The sequence below is a fragment of the Tachyglossus aculeatus genome, chromosome 4, assembly GCF_015852505.1.
Source record: "Tachyglossus aculeatus isolate mTacAcu1 chromosome 4, mTacAcu1.pri, whole genome shotgun sequence".
In the NCBI taxonomy this organism is placed as follows: Eukaryota; Metazoa; Chordata; class Mammalia; order Monotremata; family Tachyglossidae; genus Tachyglossus; species Tachyglossus aculeatus.
In genome coordinates, this window is record NC_052069.1 from 21,838,165 (window position 1) to 21,858,946 (window position 20,782).

The window sequence follows — 20,782 nt, forward strand, 5'->3', positions numbered from 1 at the left end:
CTGGGATTATGATCTCTGGCTCTCGGGGCTCTACCCAACAGGCAAGTGGGAGAGCCGGGATTTGAACCCAGTTCCTATCTGAATCCTTATCATTCATTATTATCTGCTTCTATTCCATCATTGAGAGATTCCATTAGATTTTTTTTTTAATGGCATTTATTAAGCGCTTACTATGTGCAAAGCACTGTTCCAAGCGCTGTGGAGGTTACAAGGTGATCAGGTTGTCCCTCGTGGGGCTCACAGATTTAATCCCCATTTTCCAGATGAGGTAACTGAGGCACAGAGAAGTTAAGTGACTTGCCCAAAGTCACACAGCTGACAGTTGGAGGAGCCGGGATTTGAACCCATGACCTCTGACTCCAAAGCCCGGGCTCTTTCCTACTGAGCCACGCTGCTTCTCAGATTTAGAAGACACGATCCCTGGAATCAAAGTTTGTCCAGTCTTGTGGGAAAACAGACACAAAATGACTTATAGATGGAAGAAGGGAGAAAAACAAAGTGGTTCAGCAGGAGAGTTCATCTTGGCACACTATATTAAATTCTCCTAAGCGCCCAGTAGAGTGCCCTGCACACAGAAAGCACTCAGTAAATTCTTGTATTGGTTAAGTGCTTATTATGTGCCAAGCACTGTATTAAGTGCTGGTGTAGATAAAAGGTACTCACATGGAACTCACAGTCTAAGTAGGAGGGAGGAGGATTAAATCCGCATTTAAAGATAATAATAATAATGGCATTTATTAAGCGCTTACTATGTGCAATGCACTCTTCTATGCGCTAGAGAGGTTACAAGGTGATCAGGTTGTCCCACATAGGGCTCACAGTCTTAATCCCCATTTTACAGATGAGGTAACTGAGGCCCAGAGAAGTTAAGTGACTTGCCCAAAGTCACACAGCTGACAATTGGCAGAGCGGGGATTTGAACCCACGACCTCTGACTCCAAAGCCCGGGCTCTTTCCACTGAGCCAGGCTGCTTCTCTGTGAGGAAACCGATGAGGAAACCGAGGCCCAGAGAAGGGAAGTGGCTTGCCCAAGATAACACCGCAAACAGGTGGCAGGGCTGAGATTAGAATCCAGATCCTCTGACTCCCAGGCCGTTTGTTCTTTCCACTCGGCCATGCCGTTTCTCAGTATTTTATATTGTAACGTGGTATTGATGGTATTTATTGAGTGCTTACTGTGTGCAATACACTCTACTGAGCGCTTGGGAAAGTACAGAATTGGTTAGACATTTTCCCTGACCACAACGGATTTACAGTTTAGAGGACTTGTAATTATGATGTTAATAATAATGGCATTTATTAAGCACTTTCTACGTGCAAAGCACTGTTCTAAGTGCTGGGGAGGTTACAAAGTGATCAAGTTGTCCCATGGGGGGCTCACAGTCTTAATCCCCATTTTACAGATGAGGTAACTGAGGCCCAGAGAAGTTGAGTGACTTGCCCAAAGTCACACAGCTGACAATTGGCAGAGCCGGGATTTGAACCCCTGACCTCTGACTCCAAAGCCCGGGCTCTTTTCCACTGAGCCATGCTGCTTCTCTAATGATATTTTGTCAGAGCACAACCCTTTGTGGGACGCGAACTCTTTAATTCTAAAGCTTTGGTTAATGTTCAAAACCAGTGGAGATGCTGAGGATCGAACCCAGGGCCTCGTACATGCAAATCATGCGCACTACCAATCAATCAATCAATCAATCGTATTTATTGAGCGCTTACTGTGTGCAGAGCACAACCCTTTGTGGGACGCGAACTCTTTAATTCTAAAGCTTTGGTTAATGTTAAAAACCAGTGGAGATGCTGGGGATCAAACCCAGGGCTTCATGCATGCAAAGCATGCGCACTACCAATCAATCAATCAATCAATCGTATTTACTGAGTGCTTACTGTGTGCAGAGCGCTGTACTAAGCGCTTGGGAAGTACAAGTTGGCAACATATAGAGACAGTCCCTACCCAACAGTGGGCTACCACTGAGCTACATCCCCCCATAGGCTTCTCTGCCTGTCTAAGAATTGCTTCTCTACTATTAAATTGTTCTCTATGTGCCAAAGCACTGTAGTAAGCACTGGTTAGATACAGATAAACAGTTCAAGTACAGATCCTGTTCCACATTGGCCTCAAAAATCTAAAAAATGGGGAAAGCAAGCATCATATCCCCATTTTACAGATGAGGAAGTAAACTCAGAGAGGTTAAGGGACTTGACCAAGGCCACACAATAGGTCAGTGGCAGAGCTGGGATAATAATAACAATTATAATAATAATAACATTAGTATTTGTTAAGCGCTAAGTCTCCCCCTTTTAGACTGTGAGCCCACTGTTGGGTAGGGACTTTCTCTATATGTTGCCAATTTGTACTTCCCAAGCGCTTAGTACAGTGCTCTGCACATAGTAAGCGCTCAATAAATACGTTTGATGATGATGATGATATATGTCAAGCACTGTTCTAAGTGATAAGGTAGATACAAGCTAATCAGCGTGGACACAGTCCCTGTCCCAAACGGGTCTCACAGTCTTCATCCCCATTTTACATTTGAGGTAACCGAGGCCCAGAGAAGTGAAGTGATTTGTCCAAGGTCACACAGCAGACAAGTGGTGGAGCCAGGATTAAAACCCAGGTCCTTCCGACTCCCAGTCCTATACTCTGTCCACTGGGATATAGTCACCCTTTATATTCAGTAATAACCCCTGTGATGATGTCATTAACTGCGAGGAAGACTAGGGCTGAAAAAAAGCAATTTTGGAGTGATAGTCCTCATCACACCAATAAATTATCAGTTCTGCCTGAACTTGTGTTTTCATTATATGATTTAGCAAGATGGCATTTGCACTTGGAAGCATTTGCCTGACAATGCCAGCCTATTTGGGTTCCACTGTGTGTGATGCAGTGTTGGAAGAAGGAGTTTCTCTGCATATGTGTGTGTGTACATGCCTGTGGCATTGGACACCCAGAGTACCACAGTGCAGGTTGTTCTTAACGTCGGGATTGGTGAGAATGCTTAGAATGGAGAATGCTCCAGCGCTTAGAACAGTGCTTTGTACATAGTAAGTGCTTAACAAATACCATCATTATTATTATTATTATTATTATTAATGCCCATCCATCTTTGAGAAGGAGAACTAGGTGTTGACACAGGGACTGTCCCATGGGACGCTGAAGCAGAAGTATAGATAACAAGAGAAAATGAGGGTTCTCTCCGGCTGTCATTTCCCACGCTCTGGGGAGTAGCCTTCCCAGAATGGTGGATTGCAATATCAAAATGCAAGTATCAGGCCAGTCTTTTTATAACAAATTTTCAACCTAGAATTGGCGCTGTTTCTGAGCTGAAATCCAATTTTGATTTCAGTGGAAGCACCCCGCCGACCTGTGAAAAAAAAAGTCATTCCTACCAGAACCGGGCATTTTAGAGAACTGGATATAACTCGATGGAAGACAAGAAGAACCTAAGTGCCCAAAACGATGGCTGAGAATTAGTCCTCAGGTGATCATCATCATCAATCGTATTTATTGAGCGCTTACTGTGTGCAGAGCACTGTACTAAGCGCTTGGGAAGTACAAATTGGCAACATATAGAGACAGTCCCTGCCCAACAGTGGGCTCACAGTCTAGCTCTAGGCAGGAATATTTTTGAGAAGGGACCCACTAGGTCGTGGGTTCTAATCTCTGCTCTGCTATTAATGTGCTGTGTGATGTTGGGCAAGTCACTTAACTTCCCTGTGCCTCATTTCCCTCATCTGTAAAATGAGGATTAAGACTGTGAGCCTACATGGGGCAAGGACTGAGTCCAACCTGATTATCTTGTATCTTGATGTTTAGGGGTTTCCACAGCTATTACTTTATAAAATCCTTGCACTCAAGGAACGTGTCTACCAACTCTGTTATATTGTATTCTCCCAAGCACTCAGTTCAGGGCTCTGCACACAGTAAGTGCTCAATAAATACCACCGACTGATGGGCTGGACTGACAATTGTCAAAACTAATCAAACCCAAATTCCCACAGACTCTATAGCCATAAAGAGCTGGGATGCTATGTATGAGCAATTATTTTTAAATTGTTCTGTTTTAATTTGATGATTATGAGCCCTTATAGAGATTCACGGAACTCCTGAGGCTCCTAAATATAAGGTTAATCCTTGGAAGTGACAGAAGAAACTCTCATCATTTTTATTCTCCATAGGAATCCCTGTTCCTACCAAAGACTCCTACGTAGGAGAAGAGCACCCAATCTAACCAAACTAAATTGAGTGAAGAGTTGGGGCTATAATTAAAATGGAAAACTTTGCGTTTTTTTGCTGATTCTCCCAGAGAACCAAATATTAGCTTCCGTGAATATCTTAGGAATGGCCTCAATTGAGGTAATTTGGCTATGACTCACGGCTTTGCAAATAACATATAAATCTGCAGAGAATACAGTTCAGGTTTAATAGTGAAACAGTCTTGTAGCAGCTCTTGAGAGAAAACATTACAACCTCATTTTATTAGAGCAAAGGAAATGTCAACTGGAGACCTTGTTAGGTAAAACCACGGCCGAAGAATTACTTTTCCCAGAAGTCCGAGACACGTTATGAAAGCAAATTAGAGTGGCAAATCAATGTCAGATTCCAGTATTTTTTAAATCATCATGAAGGAAATTAAATACAATAAGCCCATTAACTGAACAGCACGTTGTAGTGTTTTGCCCTCAAAGATACTACTGCCAGTGGTGTCATTTCCTGTAGTGGACTTGACACCGTTGGTGAAATTTATGCAAAATGATTAAAGTCACTCAGTTGTTTCTGCCCCTCTAAAACCCAGAGCATAATAAATCTGAAAAGGGTGGCCTGAATTTGTAGCCTTCGGCAGAGACGCTTCATGTGACTACCAATTACAGTAGACGGTTGCTATGGTGGCTTCTACTTGATATCTCTAAGGTGAATGAGACCCCTCCGAGCTTTTATATCAACAATTATTGTCCCAGGAACTAGGGAGTTGTGGTTTGCGGAGGTGATATAAGATTGGATGGAAACGATAAAACCCAGTTCTCTACCACATATGATGACGGCCATTCGAGTGGGCTGAAAGTATGTTGGGTATTTCATTTTGTTGAAGACTGGAACATTATATTTAATTTGGTTTGACTGTTAATCTATCCTCAAATCCAATTCTGTTCCTCTCTGGTTTGGAAGGGCAGCATGGCTTGGTAGCTAGATTACAGGCCTGAGAGTCAGAAAGACCTGGATTCTAATCCCAGCTCCGCCACATGTCTGATGTATGACCTTGGGCAAGTCACTTCATTTCTGTGGGCCTCAGTTACTGCATCTGTAAAATGGGGATTAAGAGTGTGAGCCCTTTGTCAAACAGGGACCATGTCCAACCTGATTTACTAAATATGATTGAATTAATTAATTAACTTGTATCTACCTCAGTGCTTCGAAGAGTGCTTGACACATAGGAAGCACTTAATAAGTATTATTATTATTGAGATAGACATTGCAGATACTTGTTTCCTTTCCTCTCCATCCCAACTTCATCCCCTCCCCAAAACTTCCAGCATCCCAGGGAACATGGAACAGAATGGAAGGGGAGGGAGAAAGAAGCCTCTTGCTTCAGTGGAGTTGGGACCCCAGAGTAAGGTATCCAACCAGAAAACCGAAAAGTATTCATCTGGTCCGTCCCCTGTCTGATATGGAATCAACCAATCAATCAATAGTATTTAGTAAGCACTTAGTACAGTGTTCTGCACACAGTAAGTGCTCAATAAATACAATCTAATGAATGAATTTAGTGAGTGCTTCCTGTGGACAGAGTAATAATAATAAGAATAATAATAATGGCATTTATTAAGCACTTCATCATCATCATCATCAATCATATTTATTGAGCGCTTACTGTGTGCAGAGCACTTTACTAAGTGCTTGGGAAGTACAAGTTGGCAACATATAGAGACAGTCCCTACCCAACAGTGGGCTCACAGTCTAAAAGGGGGACTATGTGCAAAGCACTGTTCTAAGCACGGGGGAGGTTACAAGGTGAATAGGTTGTCCTATGGGGGCTCACAGTCTTCATCCCCATTTTACAGATGAGGTAACTGAGGCACAGAGAAATTAAGTGACTTGCCCAAAGTCACACAGCTGACAATTGGCGGAGCCAGGATTTGAACCCCTGACCTCTGACTCCAAAGCCCATGCTTTTTCCACTGAGCCACACTACTTCCCCTATACTGTACTACTATACTAAGCGCTTGGGAGATACAAAATAACAGAGTTGGTAGACACATTTTCCCCACCCACAACAATAACACGCCTCTCCATCTATTATCTTCATTTGATAATATGACTGGGTCCTACAGTCAAGTTCCATGGATTAGTAGCGACGTACATGTTTAATTGGCCCTAGAAGGGAAATCCAATGATTCTGGAATAGGAGAGGGAGTGCACATTCTAGGTTTGAGGGGGCTCAGATGAACTTTTGCAAAATGGCATTTATGGCATCCTTTCATTGTGCTGTGTACCCATTCCAAGACACCCTCTGCTGCTGTGAAATAGCAGGATGATTCTAAAGTTTTTAACCAGCCTCTTTTGCTTCATCTTCTTCTGCCCACTGTTGGGTAGGGACTGTCTCTATATGTTGCCAACTCGTACTTCCCAAGCGCTTAGTACAGTGCTCTGCACACAGTAAGCGCTCACTAAATACGATTGATGATGATGCTTCTTTTTGTTTTCTTTTGCTGAGAGGTGTTGAGAGATGGACTGACTTCATCTCTGTTGCACGATCTGGTATCCGTGAGGGCAGACAATGGCCACCTTAATCACGAGCCAATTTGTACTTCCCAAGCGCTTAGTACAGTGCTCTGCACATAGTAAGCGCTCAATAAATACGATTGATGATGATGATGATGATTATGATCTCCATGAGGGTGCTGGCCAGCCATGGTTTGCTGCGGGGGGAATCAGTTTTGACTGAAATCATGACTGCAAGTTGGGTCTTTGTCATTTTGGTGCTCAAACCACCCTCCTAAAGAACTCCCTGTATTTTCAGGGCGATATGGTCATTTAACTGGAAAATACCTTGTAATCAGAAAATGGCCACGGAATAAAAACCAAGGATCATTCCTCCATCACATCCTCCCAGTTTGCATTTTGCCCTTGGTATTGTGCTCTGCACACAGTAAACTCGCAATAAATACGATTGAATGAGTGATGGGCGGAGGAGATAAGCCACATCCTCAAGGTCCCAGGAGAGATGAGAACTGCAGTCAGAAACATAGGCTCTGTCACATGGTCAGCTCTCTATTCCACCCCATTGTGTACTGGAAAGAACTACAAGCCACCCATAATGGGCCTGAGTTTTTCCTATCACTGAAAGTTGAAAAATGAAGCTGAGCAGGGCTTCCTATATTCCAAGATACCCTCTGCTGCTGTGAAACAGCAGGATGATTACAAAGAAGTTTTTAGCCAGCCTCTTTTGCTGCTTCTTTTTTTTTTTTTTGGCTGGGAGGTGTTGAGAGATGGACTGACTTCATTTATGGTGCATTAATATCTTGGTAAATGTGGTATGGTTTCAATAATAATAATAATGTGTGATATTTGTTTAATCTGTACTACGTATGCCAAGCCCCGGGGCAGATGTAATACAGTCAGATCTGCCACAGTCCATATCCCACATGAGGTTCGCATTCTAAGGTTGTGAGGTGGGAAGAACAGGTATCTTATCCCCGTTTCGGAGATGAAGAAATTGAGGCAGAGAGGAATTCATTAATTCATTCAATCGTATTTATTGAGCGCTTACTGTGTGCAGAGCACTGTACTAAGCGCTTGGGAAGTACAAGTTGGCAACATATAGAGGCGGTCCCTACCCAACAGTGGGCTCACAGTCTAGAAGGGGGAGACAGAGAACAAAACAAAACATTAACAGAATAAAATAAAGAGAATATGTACAAGTAAAATAAATAAAGAAATAAATAGAGTAATAAATATGTACAAACATATATACATATATGCAGGTGCTGTGGGGAAGGGAAGGAGGTAAGGCTGGGGGGATGGAGAGGGGGAGGAGGGGGAGAGGAAGGAGGGGGCTCAGTCTGGGAAGGCCTCCTGGAGGAGGTGATCTCTCAGTAGGGCCTTGTAGGGAGGACGAGAGCTAACTTGGCGGATGTGGGGAGGGAGGGCATTCCAGGCCAGGGGGATGACGTGGGCCGGGGGTCGACCGTGGGACAGGCGAGAGCGAGGCACGGTGAGGAGATTAGCAGCAGAGGAGCGGAGGGTGCGGGCTGGGCTGGAGAAGGCGAGAAGGAAGGTGAGGTAGGAGGGGGTGAGGTGATGGACAGCCTTGAAGCCCAGGGTGAGGAGTTTCTGCCTGATGCGTAGGTTGATTGGTAGCCACTGGAGATTTTTGAGAAGGGGAGTAACATGCCCAGAGCGTTTCTGGACAAAGACAGTCTGGGCAGCGGCATGAAGTATGGATTGAAGAGGGGAGGGACAGGAGGATGGGAGATTGGAGAGAAGGCTGATACAGTAGAGGAGGCTGATACAGAGGAATGAAGTGATTTGCCCAAGGTCACCAAGCAGACTAATAGTTGGGGCCAGGATTAGAACCCAGGTCTTCTGACTCCCAGTCCTATGCTCTTTCCACTAGGTAAGACTGCTTCTCTTTTCTTTGCAATAATAACCGTGGTATTTGTTAAGCACTTACTTTGTGCCAAGTGCTGTAGTAAGCGCTGAGGTAGAAGACAGTAGCATAGCTTTATCATGTTAACCTTCAACTATAAGTTCATCAGACATTTGAATATCAGAGATCAGGGTCTTCTTGAAGAGAAGTGAGGGGGAAGGATTGGGGAGACTACCACTCTCCCTAAAAGGTGGGAGCAAAGCTGATTGGTAGTTCAGAATGGGAAATTCATTCATTCATTCAATTGCATTTTTCAAGCGCTTACTGTGGGCAGAGCACTGTACTAAGCGCTTGGAAGAGTACAATATAACACACATTCCCTGCAGTCGAGACAGTTGGAAGGAGTCAGCAGGACCTGTCAGGGTACTAGAAATCTCTTGCCTACTCCCATGTTACAGCGTTTGGAGGCAGAGGAGAGAAAACCCTATAGCAAACGTGGAAGCAGGATAGCCTAGTGGATAGATCACAGGCCAGAAGGACCTGGGTTCTAATTCTGGTACCACCACTTTCATTCATTCATTCAGTTGTATTTATTGAGCGCTTACTGTGTGCAGGGCACTGTACTCAGCACTTGGAAAGTACAGTTCAGCAACAGATACAATCCCTGCCCACAATGGGCTCACAGTCTAGAAGGAGGAGACAGACATCAAAACAAACAGGAAATAGCATCACTATAAATAAATAGAATTTTAGCTATATACACGTCAAAACAAACAGGCATCAATATAAATAGAATTATAGATATGTACATATATACACAAGTGCTGTGGGGCGGGGAGGTGGAGTAGAGCAAAAGGAGCGAGTCAGGACGATGCGGAGGGGAAGCTGAGGAAAAGGGGGGCTTAGTCTGGGAAGGCCTCCTGGAGGAGGTGAACATACACTTGTCTGCTGTATGACCTTGGGCAAGTTACTTAACTTTGCTATACCTCAGTTATCTCATCTGTAAAGTGGGAATTAAATCCTACTACCTCCTTCCTAGACTACAAGCCCCATGGCTCGGGACACTGGGCCTCGATCTCGTCTATCTTGCTGCCGACCCCTGGCCCACGTCCTGCCTCTGGCCTGAAATGTCCTCCCTCCTCAAATCTGACAGACAATTACTCTCCCCGCCTTCAAAGCCTTATCTCCTCCAAGAGGCTTTTTCTGACTAAGCCTCCCTTTTCCTGTTTTCCCACTCCCTTCTGCATCACCCTGACTTGCTCCCTTTGTTCTTTCCCCCTCCCAACCCCACAGCGATTATGTACATGTCTGTAATTTACTTCTTATATTAATATCTGCCTCCCTTTCTCTAGACTGTAAACTTGTTGTGGGCAGGGAATGTATCTATTTATTGTTATATCGTACTCTCCCAAGCGCTTAGCATACTGCTCTGCACAAAGTAAGTGCTCAGTAAATATGATTGAATGGAATGAATGAATGGAACATGGACTGCGTCCAACATGATTCACTTGTATCTACCCCAGCACTTAGTCCAGTGCCTGGTACATGGGAAGCACTTATCAAATTAACAAAAGCAAAAAACAAATAAAAACAAGCAAGCGATATGGCTTCAGGTGGCAGCCAGCCCAGAGAGAGACTCTTATCCTTATTCCTGAACTCTGAGGGGAGAATCTGGCTGAAGGAAATCCAGAAAAAACAGTGGTCTGGGGATCGTTGTTGCTTTCAACATATGGATGCCTTAAGCCAGAGAGTATTTGAAAAAAGTAATTTTGAATATTGCATTGTATCATATTGTATTTTAATGAAAACAATATAAATGTAAGAATTTTAAATGGCCCATAAGCACCTTCTGCATTAGTACCAGTAAATCCAGAAATAATGGCCCGTGGGAACTTACGCTGTTGCTTTCAGACTGTTGAAGAGAGAGCGACTCGCTCTCTTTTTCCCAAGAGACATCCCAGTGGAATTGTTGCATTTAAAACACCAAGGATAATCGTGGAGAGGTAATTAGTAATCTATCGCTCTTATTGAGCCTAGATAAGCCAAAGACAACTCCCTGTCTAAAAGTCAGAGAGAGCAGACTTAGTGGAAATGGCCTGGCCCTGCTTTGACTCGGACTCTTAGACAGCGTAAAAACGACGTCTAATCCGTGAATTGTTATTTTTTTGATTCCCCTGTTTCATTTGTGTGTTACAGGCGAATGGACACAGTTTTGTACATATGGAACATGAGAAGGCTGTATTACTACTGAAGAGTTTCCAGAACACAGTAGACCTAGTTATTCAACGTGAGCTTACCATCTAAATATTTTTATAAATAGCGAAAATACGTCTAGCCAGACCTAATGTTCAAAGATAAATTTCTACATAGGAAACAAACTTTGCCAATTGCTGGACCAATGGCAAACATTAGTGCCAAATGTATGATAACTACATGTTAGTTCTGATCATCTTTAAAAATGTTACCTATATAAATATGATGTTCATGTGGTTATGTATCAGTTTTAATTGTCAGCCTCTGGCTGTGCATTGGTGCAGTTTTTGGGTTTTTTTTTTTAAATCAAATTAGTTTCTTCTCCAAGTGGATTTCATATAATTTCAGAGCACGGAAGCACACACAGGTTCTGTAAGGATTCTGCTGTCCATCAGAAACACTGCCTCAAAATTGTATATGCCTTTATATAGAAATCCAAATACAGAGAAATGTAATTCCCATAAAATATTTCTAGCACAAGTTATATGTTGGCATATATAAAGAAAATTATACAGAAAAGGAATATTTTTCATAAAACAGAACACCTCTGATTGAGAAAGAAAATATATCTTAAAAGTAAGACTTTACTATGTTCAATCTTTTTCAATAAAAATATGTGATAATGCCTTATGAAATTAACTGTACATATGGTATATGGTGTTTATATCTGGTTCCTGATTAATATGCTAAATTCTCACGCTACAGAGTGAAATATTTCATAAATTAGTCTTTCATCTCTGGGACCTGATTATAATTAGTCAGGACAAAATTAATGAACTTACTCAAAGCCTTCAGTTGGTGACAATACATGCAAAGTTATGAAATGAGAGCTAGATTATTGTAGATAGCTAAATTCCTCAACAAATATAAGCAGTGAGTGATGGGTGGCAGGAAAATTCACTTTTATTTCTCTCAGTTTTACATTTATTACAAATTGTAGCCCCTGTGACTTCCTTAGTTGTTAATGTAGCGTTTTCTTGTGTGTGGCAAAAATCTAATTTAAATCAATTTAATGAGCTATCGGGTGTAAGAAGATTCATCATCAAGAAAGACTATTAGAAACAAGTGATTGGTGGGAGCTATATTTAAACTCTAGTATTTAGATATTGAACTTCAGATTGTTTTTTTTCCAGAGCTGAAAGTCAAAAAGTACCATAAAATCAATCTCAGTGCCTGGCTTTGGAGACAGAAATAGCTATCGAATAAATTGTATTAAATATTGTTAGTTCTGTGGTCCAGATCCTAATTTTCCCCCCCTCCCCAAATGATGGTATGGAAAATCTTGGTTTCCGTAACCGTTAAAGAGGAGGACAGAAGAGAAAATAAGTTAACAGATTTCCTTTTAATTGTAACCATTTTGCATTCCAAGTGATAAAATTACCTCTTTTTAATTGCTTTAATATTTCACTGGGTTTTTACCCATTATTAGCGGGAATGACTTTGAAAGTCCCAGACAATTTTCTTGCAGTTAGTAGTGTGTGAAATGCGTATCATCACGGCACAATTCAACTCTTTGTGTTATGTGATGGTACATATTCTCTGCTACTATCTTGTGCTAAGGTATTTGAGTTATTGCACTAGCATTACAAAGTCACCTCGGTGCAGCTCCAGAGACAGTATTTGTAAGCTGACTGTAATTGCGGACCTGGTGAGAAAATCGTCTTTTGAAACAGCTAGCTCTCATTGGAGAAGCGATATTATCTCTTGGCAATAGAAGTTGCCTCCTGTCCCAATTTCTAAGAGAAAGGTCTGTTTTTTGCACAGGTGAGCCAAAACACCATTATATTTCTGATTCCGAGGTGGCATCGTGACTCCAGGCTAAGACTGAATGTGGTTAAAACATGGCAACCAAAAGTAGGAAGTGGCTACTCCAGTTGACAGGTCTTCTGGAGAGAGCTACCCACTTTCCAGAGCAGCGGAAGAGGTCTCTCTCTGTTCAGATCCTGACTCCATTGACCAAATCCATCACACCAATTGAAGAGGTATAGAAACAAGTAGTTGAAACCACCACCAACATGGGTGGTAGTCTCTACGAGCCTGAGGGTAGGCCCTTCATCCAAACTCCAGCCTAACAAGTCCTCTGTTCCTGGGCAGCCTCTTTTATGATGGCAGGCAAGGATCTGTCACCTGAGAAAGCTGCTGGACTACAGGAAAGGGGCCTTAGGTCTCTCTCTGGGAGCCCTCCCTGAGTCTCTTCAAAATCACATGGGCAGATCCCACCACCGGCCCCATAGCAGTGGGGATTTTGGAGAACCAAAGTGAGGGAAGCAGCATGGTCTAGTGGAAAGAGCACGGGCCTGAGAGAAGACTCTCCTCAACTGTAAAATGAAGGTTGTTCTCCTCCCTACTGAGACTCTGAGCCCCATGAGGGACAGGGACTGTGGCCATCCTAAGTAGCTTGTACCTATTCCAGTGCTTAGAACAGTGTTTGAAACATAATAAGCGCTTAATACCACAAGAAAAGTTATTGGAAAACTCCCAAGACGTGTCTTCTCAATGCTCCCGGCACTGTGCTCTTTACAGTAGACATGGCACTTATGCCCGAGAGTGCCGGGCATGACTCTACGAAGGGTTCCTTGAGCCTTGGTCTTGTGGGAAAGTACTTAGCGAGTAAATTCTGTTATTTCATGATTTCCCATCTCAGGATGTTTTGCATACAGAGGGGAAAGTTGGATTGGCTGATAAAAAGAAATAATTGATGAGGTGCTTTCGTTTCCAATCAAAATAGCTCCTAAACTTTGAAGAAATGGTTTTGGTCAATTTAGACACGTTGGATTTGGTCAGTGGACTGGCAGGACCAGTGGGTTAGCCCACTGACTTGGAGTATGGCCCCGTAGCTCTTGCTTCTTGGCCAAGTAGGCTGCCGTGAAAATCAGTTCTGGCTGAGGTCTCGAAGAAACCAGGGATGGGTGTCAGGGGTGGGAAGGAAGTGGACCTATGGAGAGTGTCTCCTTCCCTTATCCTGTTGTGTTTGTTTTCCATGGGAAGCTGTGTTTGGAGGGAAACTCAGAACGGATGTGCTGCAGGGCAATCCTTGAACTCCTGTGGTGGCAGTAATGGTATTTATTGAGTGCCTATTAGCTTATTGATATGGAGAGCAGCAGAAGGTGGTAGAATGGCCAGGGGAATGTCACTGAGCATCCTTGGCAAAGTGGGGCTCAGGTGGGAGCAAATTGGGCAGGGCAAAGAGAATCCCTGCAGCCCAAGGGTTTGTGAAGACCATTGACAAGGCCGGAAACCCACTGCAAGAAAACTTTATGGGAAACACCCTCGTAAAACTCAACTATCCCAGTCTCCTAAACCGTAAATCTACCACCTATGGGGGATTCATATCAATGCTTGCATGTATGTTATTCTTTATTCACTTTCACCTTTAAACAGGAACCAGATCATGCGAGCTAGCAAAGTCCATAACTTTTTAGAATTTGAATTCTCATGTCAATAGACGTGGTCACCTTCGTGCCTCAGTAAACCTGCCAGACGTCCGAAAAGAAAGACCACTTGGGAGAGAGATTGAGGAGGGAGGGAGATTATTAAATAGAGGCACTCTTTATTTGGTGTTGCTCTGGAAAGTTTTCTACCTTGGCTTCACCCCAGTCTGTATCATAATTTAGGGATTTTGATTCCGGGGAAGGCAGGGAAGGAAATGGGCATAGTAGAAGAAATTAAGTCTTGGCTGATTATCGACAAGCGCCAAAGTGAAAATCAACTGGCAATTTCCCCAAATGTCCAGAGGAAGAAAGGCAGAGAACGGTTTGATTTTTATCAGAAATCTGTTCGTTATTTGCAGAATTGAACCTTCTGGGGAACACAGTGTGCTTACTGAGTTGTCTCTTCTCTCTGGCATCTGGTTCCTTCTTGACCGATTTGTGCTGCTCTGAGGCCTTAGCTGTTTTTTGCCACTATTATGGGCATCGGGAGAGAAGCCCTGGGTGACAACTGGGTGAGGGAATCACAGAGTGGGCAGGCATGCAGGTAAGTGGGGCTGTAAACCAAGTGCTTCTTGCTGTCAAAATGCCTAGTTCTTATTGTGCTCTGTTAATGATGATGTTGGGGAAATACTGATTGGCCCCTCCTGTGCTTGTGCCTTCATCACCTAGAAAGGAAGGAGAGTCTCCCGGTTCAAATTCACTTGCCTAGACCTGTCCACAGCAGGATTTTTCCTCTCAGTTGGGGCCCCTCCCTCCCTCCTCCCGCCCAACAAAGTCAGCCGTGAGAGCCAGACAACTGTAAATTGGGGTGGCCAGATTTCAGTTTAGACAAGACGGGGTTTCATCTCTCTCTCTGCTTCTACAGAGAAAGGGGACCTGCATCACTCAAAGTGGAGAAACGTATGCATCCCATTCCCAAAAGCCAACTTTACAGGAGCAGGCCATGCATTTCAGGATAATACGAGGTCTGGAAACCCCTCTGTGAGGGTTTGGACCATGCAGGGTGATGCAGGAGAATGAAAGAGTGCTCCTTACCTAGTGGGTCCAGAGGAGCAGATACCTGTCCTCTATAATAAGCCTGGTCTTCTGGTCTTCTTCCCATTGGAAATTAGTGACACAAGCAAATTCTCCAGAGAACTGTTGAATCCTCTGGGGAAATCTCTGCCTTGGGGATCAATCAATCAATCAATCGTATTTATTGAGCGCTTACTGTGTGCAGAGCACTGTACTAAGCGCTTGGGAAGTACAAGTTGGCAACATATAGAGACAGTCCCTACCTAACAGTGGTAACTGCCACGCGGGCTTCTGTTGTACTTTCCAAACACGGCGTAGTGGATGGAACGCATGCCTGGGAGTCAGAAGGTCATGGGTTCTAATCCCGGCCCCACTACTTGTTTGCTGGGTGACCTTGGGCAAGCCACTTCACTTCTCTGTGCCTCCATTACCTAGTCTGTAGAAAGGGGATTGAGACTGTCAGCCCCATGTGGGACAGAGACTCTGTCCAACCTGATTTGCTTGTATCCACCCTAGCGCTTAGTACAGTGTGTGGCACATAGTAAATGCTTAATAAATACCATCATTATTTTATTACTATCGTTACTATTATTAGAACAGTGGATTGCACTCTATTACCACTGCTACATAGCTCTGTTTTGCAGTGGAGTATTTTCAGAGCATTTTGCACAAAGTCCAGTTTTAGTAGGAGAGGGAGAAAAGCGATATGGTGATTTCTGGATGTTGCAGAATTGAATTGGTGGTTTGTCTTCACCACTTTCAGTGGAATTGATTGAGTGCCTGCTGTGTGCTGAGCACTGTCCTAAGCCGCTGGGAGGGTAAACGGTTAGTAATAATAATAATAATAGTGGTATTTGTTAAGTGCTTACTGTGTGCAAAGCACTGTTCTAAGCACTGGGGGGATACAAGGTGATTAGGTTGTCCCACGGGGGGCTCACAGTCTTCATCCCCATTTTACAGATGAGGGAACTGAGGCACAGAGAAGTTAAGTGACTTGCCCAAAGTCACACAGCAGACAAGTGACGGAGCCGCGATTAGAACCCACGACCTCTGGCTCCCAAGCCCAGGCTCTTTCCACTGAGCCAGGTCCATGCCCTCGGGGAGTTTGCCATCTGGGGTTCACATCTTCACCTGCACTATGAGTAGCTTTATGGGGGGGCTTTATAGTGTAGCTCTTCTCACGCTTCTTCTGAATGCATCTAGGGTTGTTCATGAATGTGTGTGAGAGACGTTTTCCCCCTCAAAAATCAGTGGCAGTGGGAAGAAGTAGGGTCACCTACCTAGTTTTATGACAATCTGCACCCCCTTCTGCAGCAGAGAGAACCCGGTTCAGCATCTCTGTTCAGTGCATTTTCTCTTCAGGCAGCTGGTAAAGAACTGGGATCTAAGAGGGGTTCAAATAAATGCTAGGATCTTAGGTAGGAACAGTAGAAAGTAGCTGGAGCTCCTCTGTGCCCTGTGGTTTGAAACTTCCTTTATATCAGCCTACCTTTCCTAATCTCAAACATGGAGCTGAGTTAGAGTAAATTGTATTTCTCCTCTCAAGCTTCAGGGCATTTTCATAACATTGCTTCTTCAATCCCATTTGGGATTGTTTGTTTGTTTTGCTCTCTTCTGTTTCTTCTTGGTGACCCTTCCAACTTCTCTGGGAGGGCAAGGAATCTCCCTGAAGGTTTCTTTGTCCAGAACTCAGGCTGGTTGGCTTTCTGCTCCCTAGATTGACTTGGTTTCCCTGATCTAGCCTCTCTGGACTCACCAACTGATTGAGTGCGCTAGCCAAAGAATTCAGCCACTGTTCACCCCATGTAAATAAACACAATTAATAGCATCATTAGTGGACTCCTTAGCCTGACAAGCATGTTAAAGTGTTCTCTTCTCCTGCTCTACCCTTCTTCCTCCTTATCCCCTCTTCCCCTTAATTCCCAACCCTAGAGTTAACTAGACCATGAATCTGGTATGAGTCTTTCAGAGAGGACTAGACCTCCAGGAATGGTTTCAGTCCATCCGGTACTACCAAGGAGCAAAGATGGATCAGAGAGTCCTCCTAATGACACAATTGCATTCAGGTTCAGTTAGCCACAAAGGATGAAGGTCTTTCACGAAGAGAGGTTTTCAGAACACAAGCAGTGTGCTCTAGGAATGGCTGAGAGTACCTAAAAAGTGGAGCAGCCTTTTCTGGCTTGATTGTTTTTTTTTCCTTCTTTAAATATCATCCCCACCACTTTCTAATTTTATTTCTGAGGACGAACGGGCCAGAAATGACTAGGAAGCTTATATCAGTTAAATAAGCATCTTACCGTTCTCTTTGCCAGGAGTTTTCAGGGAAGGTAATTATTTTGTTTTGACCCTGCTTTTGCTTATTGTGTAGGATAATTATGAGGTCTAGTTCTCCAGTTTCACTCATTGAGTAGAGGTGTTTCCTTTTCAGTGAGTTGCTGAGTGTGAGGAAGGGAGATTGTGTGAAGGAAAATGTAGTTTTCTTTGGACATGCATACCAACTACCATGTTGAGTGCTGGAATAGGTAAAAGATAATCAGATGAAATACAATCCCTTTCCCATGTGGAGCTCACAGTTTAAGGGGTAGGGAGATCATTTTGTATATAAGAGAACTGAAGCCCAGAGAGGTAAAATGACTTGCTCAAGGTCACGCAGCAAAGCCAATGGCTGAGCTGGGACTAGAATCTGGATCTCTGACTTCTTTCCATTAGACTATGTTGCTGCTTCCTTTGCATAGTGAAACATTTTGTTTCCCTCATCTCACGTGGTGGATTTGTATGAGCGTCATTGTTTAGCATTCCAGAAATCAGGATTGGACATTTATGCTTTCTTTGGTAAGGTGTTTTTTTTCTATGCAATTGCCTTCTTCTATTAATGGCCTGGTGGGCTTGCTTGGGTCAGGGCCAAAGGCAAGCAATGGAGTCCTTCATGGGCTTCCATTGGGTTGGCACGGAACTGTGCCACTGGGCTCAGGTGGCCTCTGACTCCCTGCTTCAAGTGGGTCTGGAGGGGAAGCCGTAAGTCGCAGGGAAGTGGCAGAGACTCCCTTTGGGGAGAGCGGGGTGGGTGGAGGGGAACATTGGGCATTTACTTGTACATATCTATTCTATTTATTTTAGTTTGTTAGTATGTTTGGTTTTGTTCTCTGTCTCCCCCTTTTTGACTGTGAGCCCACTGTTGGGTAGGGACTGTCTCTATATGTTGCCAATTTGTACTTCCCAAGCGGTTAGCACAGTGCTCTGCACACAGTAAGCGCTCAATAAATACGATTGATGATGATGATGATGATGCCTAGAAGCAAATCTTCTGCTCCTTGAGGGCTGGTGTCCCCTCAGCCAGGAGCATTCATTCATTCATTCATTCAATCGTATTTATTGAGCGCTTACTGTGTGCAGAACACTATACTAAGCGCTGGAAGTACAAGTTGGCAACATATAGAGACGGTCCCTACCCAACAGTGGGCTCACAGTCTAGAAGAAAAAGACTTACTATGTGCAAAGCACTGTTCTAAGCGCTGGGAAGGTTACAAGGTGATCAGCTTGTCCCACGAAGGGCCTCACAGTCTTAATCCCCATTTTACAGATGAGGTAACTGAGGCACAGAGAAGTTGTGACTAGCCCAAAGTCACACAAATGACAATTGGCAGAGCTGGGATTTGAACCCATGACCTCTGACTCCAAAGCCCATGGTCTTTTCCACTGAGCCACGCTGCTTCTCAGGCAGCCTGGCTCAGCACTGTCCAGGACCAGCACTGGTTAGGCAGACTGGACTGCACTGGGCTGGACTGGGTAGTTCATGTCAGAAAGCAGATAGTTTAAAGGCTAATCAGGTCATCTGTCCATCAGTCAGTCAATGGGATTTATTGATCATTTACCATGTGTAGAACACTGTACTGAGTGCTTGGGAGAATACAATAGAGTCGGTAGACATGATCCCTGCCCTCAAGGAGCTTACTAGATAGGGGAGTTTTCTCTACAGTGGGCATGGGAAGTGATCAGGATGCAACATGTCTTTAGGATAATATGCAGGCACTTTGGAATAGTAAAAATGCTTGCTTTTATTCTCAATGGTAAGCTCATTATGTGCAGGGAACTTGTTTGCTAATTCTGTTGTACTCTCCCAAGCACTTAGTTCAGTGCTCTGTCCGTAGTAAGTGCCCAATAAGTACCATTGATTAGTTGATTGATTGATTGCAAGAGCTACGGTAATATCATTAAAGCCAGTGTTGGTTTCCTAGCTGCGTATCAAGTGTGACCTCGGCTCTAATGCATAAGAACAGAAATCACTTTCAAACGAGCCTAGGCTCTTTGGGAGCCCAGAAAGGCCAAATCTATTCCTGTGACTGTTCCCCTCACCTTGAACCTAAGCCATTCAATTACTCAGAAACCAACTCTACCAGAACTAAGTATCCTCCTCACCAAAATCACCCTCTATAATTTTTTTGAACTCCGCAGCTCTCCGCCAGACTGACCCACCAGTCTAGCCTCACTGAATAATAATAATAATAATAATAATACTTGTTAAGCACTATACTAAGCACTGGAATACGTACAAGATAATCAGGTGCCACATGGGGCTCACAGCCTAAGCAGAAGGGAAAATAGGTATCAAATTCTTACTTTGTAGATGAAGGAACTGAGGCACAGAGAAGTTAAGTGAGTTGCCCAAGGTCACACAGCAAACAGATGGCAGAGCCGGGACTAGAACTCACACCCTCTGACTTGCAGGCCCCTTCTCATTCCAAAAGTCCATACTGCTTCTCAACCTCACATTACTGCTTGGGTGAAATGGGCAAAAAGCATCCCAGAAACCCTCCTATGAAGGCTTTTCCAAGCTGCTTCAATCCACCTTAAATTTCCTCTGAGAAAAAAAATGAAATAGCTTACAAAACACTTTGATTTTGATCAAGAACTAGGAGGGAAAGAAGCCAACTACTGTAAATAGAAAACCAAGATAACCATCATTAAGCTACAAAGAACTTCACAGAAGCTAACCTAATTGCTTCTGTACTTCAATTCACAAACTCAAAGATGGAAAATGAAAACAATTAGAGAAACTGTATCTGTTGGGTGAGGAAGTTCATAAATCTCTGCAAATAATTTTTTTTCTTTTGCAGATAATTTATTTACCCACGTTTACCTTTTGAGATCTGGGCTGAAGGCCAGGATCAAACCTCCAGGGCAGTGGAGTTGTAGGGGTACAGATTTGGCTCTAGACATCAACGAGAGGACAATAAGGCAAGGGATGCTTCCTGCTACGTGTTGGGGAATAAGTCACTCAAGTCCAAATTGAACAAAATCTGGGTTCCTTTCAATTGAGGATTCAGATGTCTCAGGTAGACTCATGAAAAGGTACTTCTTGGTGGGGTGATTCAAGGCCAGATTATTTCCCCAAATTTACCAGTGATACCCAGATGACCGGGTTCTGTTTAGCTAAAAGATGAGACTGAGAAAAGGTGGCTTTGTCCTAAATGTTCTGGGCTTCGTTGAAACCATAAGAGA

At 43.7% G+C, this 20,782-nt stretch overlaps 1 protein-coding gene across 2 annotated transcripts in view; it reads left to right on the plus strand.

The window, feature by feature from the left end:
- Positions 1 to 11,363, plus strand: part of LRRC7 (leucine rich repeat containing 7) — a 439,503-nt gene extending 428,140 nt beyond the window's left edge. For both annotated transcript variants that reach the window (XM_038744743.1, XM_038744744.1), the window contains one exon: positions 10,782 to 11,363. In XM_038744743.1, the coding sequence (XP_038600671.1) occupies positions 10,782 to 10,889 (108 nt within the window). In that variant the 3' untranslated portion in view covers positions 10,890 to 11,363. The remainder of the gene's footprint in view (positions 1 to 10,781) is intronic.
- Positions 11,364 to 20,782: the final 9,419 nt, after the last annotated feature.